General features: G+C 43.8%; 1 protein-coding gene across 1 annotated transcript; it reads left to right on the forward strand.

Moving 5' to 3' along the window:
- Positions 1-3717: 3717 nt before the first annotated feature.
- Positions 3718-6262, forward strand: LOC129695492 (actin-like protein 7B). Its single transcript, XM_055632468.1, has one exon. It carries the CDS (start codon positions 4335-4337, stop codon positions 5577-5579), a length of 1245 nt encoding a protein of 414 aa, XP_055488443.1. The 5' UTR covers positions 3718-4334; the 3' UTR covers positions 5580-6262.
- The last annotated feature ends 534 nt before the right edge of the window (positions 6263-6796 follow it).

Here is a 6796-nt window from a genome sequence, read left to right on the forward strand (position 1 = left end):
CTCCGCAACATTGCCAAAATCAGACCCTCTCTCACACCCCCCGCTGCTGAAAGACTCATCCATGCCTTCATCTCCTCCCGACTGGACTACTGTAACTCTCTTCTCTTTGGCATCTATTCCAGCAACATCAACCGACTCCAACTGGTCCAGAATGCAGCCGCCCGACTCATTACCCTCACCAAATCCTGGCACCACATCACCCGTCCTCAAAGAACTTCACTGGCTTCCCATTTCCCACCGGATCATCTACAAAATCCTGGTCCTCACCTACAAAGCCCTCAACCACTTGCCCCCCCCCCCCCCCCCCCCCCCCCTCACTGACCTCCTCTCCCCCTACCAACCCTCACGGTCTCTCAGATCCATTTCAGCCGGTCTCCTCTCCATTCTGAAATCCAACCTCTGCACTTTTGGAGACAGAGCCTTCTCCAGGGCAGCTCCCAGGCTCGGGAACTCCCTCCCACAATTGATCCGAACTTCTGAGTCCCTCACCATCTTCCAGTCCCGCCTCAAGACCCATCTCTTCATCTCTGCATACCCTTAGTCCCATGTCCCCCTCCCCTTTGCATCTCTGTCTTACTGCTCTATTTTGTTTTGTTCTTGACTCACCATGTAAAGTGACTTTGAGTCCTTGAAAAGCGCTATACAAATAAAATGTATTATTATTAGTATTATTACATCATAAGCTCCATTCAAGAGAATTGCGAACGAACATCTTGCCCGACACCGCAACGCAATACTAAAGGAGAACAAACAAACCCTCAAACAATATGAATAAATAACGTTAAACTGTGTCACAGTGTAAGGAAAATCAATACCGTAACTCTGGGTAGACAAAACTGCTGGAGAAACTCAGCGGGTGCAGCAGCATCTATGGAGCGAAGGAAATAGGCAACGTTTCGGGCAGAAACCCTTCTTCAGACGTCAGGCTGGCTGCGAATCGGCACCTGCGCGATGGCACGGCCCATCGCTGTGGCTGGCACAGTAGGAAGCATGGTCTGTCCATCCCCTCCACAGATGCTGCTTGGCTTCCTCCAGCATTTTATGTTTTGCTCAGCATTGGAGCATCTGCAGTTTCACTTGTCTCTCTTGAACGAATTGTGTTTTCTTTTTCCTTCAGGCCCGAGTAGCAGACCATCTCACGCATTTTTCACATAACCAAACCATAACCCTTTCAATTCACTGGGGATACGTTTTACTGACGTTCTGCTTCACGAGCATCAACTCTCATTGATTTCATCATTTGACCATTCTATCAAGTATGTTGTGCATTACAGTTTAAATATCTCTCACATGCCTCATATGTCTTTGTAAAATCTTTCTGCCAGCTATAGTCTTGCTCCACCTGACTTCTAAAACCTTATTCAGTCCATTTTTTATTACATCATGGCTTTGTTTGGAAATTCCTCCTTCATTTTCAGACACAAATCTCTTATATCTCAGTCACAACAATAAGATGTTTAAATTTCACCAAATGTACAAAATTAAGAGGTGCTTTGTTTTATTAAGATTATTGAAGGTGATAGGGTAGAGAAAAGAGAAATCACCTGCTGAGAATTGGTAGATGGGAAGTTGTCTAGATTAAAGAGATATAACTGTAAAATTGGAACGGGGGCATTAGGGACAACTACTGGAAGCTCTTAATACAACCTCCATCCCTCCAAATAAAACAGCTGGTTAATGAAAAATGTCAACACTGAAACAGGTAGGACTGTGTTAGGTGGACAGTGTTAAAAGTTTGTAATGAAGACATATATACAGATAAAAGTCATGATCTGTTATGACCTGACTGAGTAGTAGGTCTTCCATCCCTGTGTTTCTAAATGCCGTTCTATTACCTCCACCTTGCCATTTCATAATGGTAATCCTGATCTGGGCCAGTTGGGCCATACAACACTGGCCCTCATCAGGATGATTACTTGAAAACTATCAACATGAGACTAGTATGTTTAAGGTTAATATGTTTACATTGATGGTCAGGTTGTACCATGTCTGTATGTAGATGATGCAAGTGTGTGTTGGCCATGGTTGGGTCAGGTTGAAGTTTTATATCCAAACCTCTCATCCAGCTAGATATCCTGTCATTCATTTGAGGTTTTAAACCCAGGGCCATCTTCCCACTCATTGGACTACAAATGATCTCAGAGAAATAATCACCAGAAAGAGCTGGGAAATTATTTTCCATTTTTCTCCCTCGTGGTCAATAATTCTCCCTCAATTAATATTACATTATAAGAAGACATCTAGTCATTAGCAGATGAATATGGGGAAAATAAAGTGCTGGAGTAACTCAACTGGACAGGTAGCATCTCCGGAGAATATGGATAGACAGAAAAATTATCTGAAAGGGTCCCGACCTGAAACAACACCTGTCCATGTTTTCCAGAGATGTTACCTGCCCCCATTGAATTACTCCGGCAGTTTATGGCTTCTATTGTAAACCACCATCTCCAGTTCCTTGTGTCTACATTTTACTGCTGCATAAAGTAGCTTGCTGTGAACAAATGCAAATAAAATCTTTTCAGAATGTTACACCACAGATGAAAATCATTCAGTGAATGAGATTTCTGCCAACCCACCAGCTGATCACACTTCACCTCTTCTCCATGACAAACATTTTTTAACAAATGCAGCTAACTTAAGACAAAACCTTTTCATGCAGGAATGGATGACTCTTTGTGTGATTCATCATGACATGAAGCAGAAGAGCAACTTTACATATGAGATTCAATAAGTGAAAATTAAAGAGAACTTTAGTAAATTCCCAATATGGGACAAATATTTTACATTTTAAACAATAAACTGAATTGCTGCTTGCCTTTGTAAAATAAAATATACAAGTGACAGCTTATTAATCCCCTTATTATTATTCCCAGATGTTAACTTAATGATGTGATTCAAGGTTAATTTATAATGTGCTTTTACAAGGCATAATTAACTAAATTAACAGCTCAAAATATAGTAATCTCTTATCTGGAAGGAACAAACTGAACAAGTGACTGTTTTGTGGAAAAACCTCTATTTTTTATTCAATATTCTCCCACCACCCTCTGTCGCCTTTCTACACTATTCGAACAAAGCCAAGTATAAACTCAAGAAAAACACCTTATCTGAAGAAGGGTCTCGACCTGAAACGTCGCCAATTCCTTCTCACCATAGATGTTGCCTCACCCGCTGAGTTACTCCAGCATTTTGTGTCTACCTTATCATCTGTGCTTTTTTGCTTATGCTTTATGCTATATTATGCCATGTGCACCTAACCACAAATTAAACAGTTTCATTTAATGATTCCACCATTCCCATTTCAATTCCTTAGTCTCATTTTAGTTTTCTTTACTTGGCCCATCACTGTTTTATTCCCATTTTGTTATTTAATTCTTGCTTTCTTCAATGCTTACATTCTTCCTTTTAGAAACATAGAAAATAGGTGCAGGCGTAGGCTATTCGGCCCTTCGAGCCTGCACCGCCATTCAATATGATCATGGCTGATCATCCAACTCAGTATCCTGTACCTGCCTTCTCTCCATACCCCCTGATCCATTTAGCCACATCTAACTTCCTCTTAATTATAGCAATATTTTCATCGAGCTAGCTTTATTTTTAATATCTCAAATCTGATTTTGTTTAAAAGGTCTTGACTTGAACCGTTACATTCTTTCCTCGGATAAAACCTTGCATGTTGAGTACTCTAGAATTTTTTTTTTTAAACTGTTATCAATCCACCAGTAATTGTGCAAAGAATACAGTAAAGGCAGCAAATGGCTTGTTCTTACACTGAACACCACTTTCCCTGGTGAAAACAGCTGCATTGCCCTACACTTCATGACAACTGGTGCATTTGTTCATATCAATTATAATTGCAACAATGACACTCTCCTCTGATATTATCGACTATATACTAAAGTTATTAGATAATTAACTTTTTTTCTAGTGGGTAGTAGTACTCAGGATGAAGGATTATTTTACAGACAAAGTTGAGGAAAGGCCCTGGTGGGAACCAGATAGGAAATTCACCTATAATGCAGTTTTCTACACCCTACTATTCAATCCTGCACATATCTGGAAATGAACAGAGGTACAAGGAGGGTAAGTTTGCACTGACAGGGGATCACAGGCGTCATTGGGGCATTAAATCGTCACTGAAGGAGCTGGGTGTGAGGGTGACATGACCCGGTAATGCCTGTGGCCTGGTCTCCCTGGAGATACCGGTTACGCCGTACAAAAGGGGTTGGTTGAGTGGGCAATAAGGAAAGCACATCCGTGTCTCACCGTTTGTAGATTTTACAATACGACCGAACTATAGGAGCGGTGCTTCGTTGTGGGGAAGAGCACGAAGGATGGTGACCAAACCAGCAGCACAGATGCCCACGAAGGAAAGCACGCCGCCGCTGCCGCTCCCCAGAGCCCAGAAATCCGCCTCTAGGCTCTCCCAGAGCGTCAAATCCATGGAGGTGAAGCCAGGGAGGGCGGTGAAGGAGATCAGGTCGGTGATGATTGACCTGGGCACGGGTTATTGCAAGGCGGGCTACGCCGGGCAGCCGCGGCCCTCGGTGGTGCTGTCCTCCATGGTGGGCCGACCCGTGCAGATGAGCGCCAAGACGGGCGACAACCGCCAGGAGAACTTCGTGGGAGACGAGCTGAGCAGGCCGGAGCCCAAGCTGAAGCTGATCAACCCCTTGAGGCACGGCATCGTGGTGGACTGGGACGGGGTGGAGGCCATCTGGGCTCACATCTTCTACAAGGCCATGAAGATCCTGCCCGAGGAACACGCCGTGATGTTGGCCGACCCTCCCCTCAGCCCCACCACCAACAGGGAGAAGATGGCCGAGATCCTCTTCGAGACCTTCAGCACGCCGGCCATGCACATCGCCTACCAGTCCATCCTGTCGCTGTACTCGTACGGCCGCACCACCGGCCTGGTGGTGGAGTGCGGCTACGGCGTCACCCATGTGGTGCCCGTCCATGAAGGCTACAACATGCCCCATGTGACGGGCAGGGCCGACTATGGCGGCGCCGACCTCAACGACTACCTGCTGAAGCTGCTCAACGAGGCGGGCAGCAGGTTCACCGACAAGAACCTGCACATCGTGGAGGATATCAAGAAGAAGTGTTGCTACACCGCCCTCAACTTCGAGCACGACCTCAGCCTGGATGTCAACGAGTACATGGTGGAGTACGAGCTGCCGGACGGGCATGTCATCACCATCGGCAAGGAGAGGTTCCGCTGCCCTGAGGCTCTCTTCAACCCCTCCCTCATAGGCTCCAAGGAGCCCGGCATCCACTCCCTGGCCCTGCACAGCCTGGACATGTGTGATAGCAACCTCAAGTACGACATGTACAGCAACATCTTGCTGTGCGGGGGCTCCACCATGTTCGACGGCTTCTCCGACCGTCTGCAGAAGGAGATGAACAAGATGGAGAAGGGCATGAACCCCGCCGTGCACTGCATCCCCGAGAGGAAGTACTCGGTCTGGCTTGGAGGGTCAATCATGGCTTCCCTCAAATCCTTCCAGCAGCTCTGGGTGCGCAAGAGAGATTATGATGAGAGAGGTCCATTCGCTGTTTACCGCAAATGCTTCTGAAACTTTTTGCTGCACTTTTTATTTTAATACTTGACCGGTATTCAAACACATCGTCTCATTTAATTTATCATGATTTCTACCGGATCAAAACGCAACCTTTTCTTAACATAATAAAGCATTTCTCAATTATTTGCTTTGCCCGATTCATTAGTACTTACCAGTGGCCCAGCCAAATCATGAATACCTGGGATCCAAGCTCCAATTCACAGGTGGTAACCCACTAATTGCACCTGCCAATCTTAGAAAGATTCATTTATTGCCATTCATTGATTTCTGCCTGATAAACAATTCTCACACCGTGTAAGTACATCACCTCGAATGACGCAGGCTCTAACTTGTGGATCAACTGCCAGTTAAAAATCATCCAAAAGTCCAAATACATCACCTTCACTGGTCCCCCCCTCATCTATTCTATCGGTCATCCTCAACTTCTAGTTCTGTTTCGTAAATCCAGATTGACTGCTGTCTTTTTATCTCTTCAAGATAATTTTCCCTGCTACTGGTGTTAGGTTAACATAATTTGTCGGCTCTTGTTTACCGTTCTTAAAATACTGGGGTCAGATTTGCTATTCTACAATCCATAACAATGGCCACAAAATCTATATGATTTGGGAAAATTATATCCAGAGAATTCGCTATCTCTGTCATTTCTTTCAAAAATCATATTTTTTAAATATGCAACCATTCATATTAGTTTGGTTGAATTGTCTGCCCATTTGTACCTGCTTTTATCATGAATGTAAACTAATTTTGGATTGAAGTTGGAGAACATCCTTCAATGTTTGTCTTGCTGGTATTTCTTGGTGTCCGAGTTCAAACGAGTCTGGAGTTTATTTTTAAAATACTGGGGTCATTTGCTTATTACAGGGTTTGGGTTGACAAATTATATGCAATCATTCAGCGCCAATTGATTAGTTCAAGATAATTTTCCCTGCTACTGTTGTTAGGTTAACATAATTTGTCGGCTCTTGTTTACCGTTCTTAAAATACTGGGGTCAGATTTGCTATTCTACAATCCATAACAATGGCCACAAAATCTATATGATTTGGGAAAATTATATCCAGAGAATTCGCTATCTCTGTCATTTCTTTCAAAAATCATATTTTTTAAATATGCAACCATTCATATTAGTTTGGTTGAATTGTCTGCCCATTTGTACCTGCTTTTATCATGAATAAAATGTAAACTAATTCTGGATTGAAGTTGGAGAACATCC

Source organism: Leucoraja erinacea, chromosome 3 (genome assembly GCF_028641065.1).
Source record: "Leucoraja erinacea ecotype New England chromosome 3, Leri_hhj_1, whole genome shotgun sequence".
NCBI lineage: Eukaryota > Metazoa > Chordata > Chondrichthyes > Rajiformes > Rajidae > Leucoraja > Leucoraja erinaceus.

Bases quoted from the DNA above. Each gene is read 5' to 3' on its own strand.
- LOC129695492 (XM_055632468.1), top strand. From the start codon at position 4,335: ATGGTGACCAAACCAGCAGCACAGATGCCCACGAAGGAAAGCACGCCG.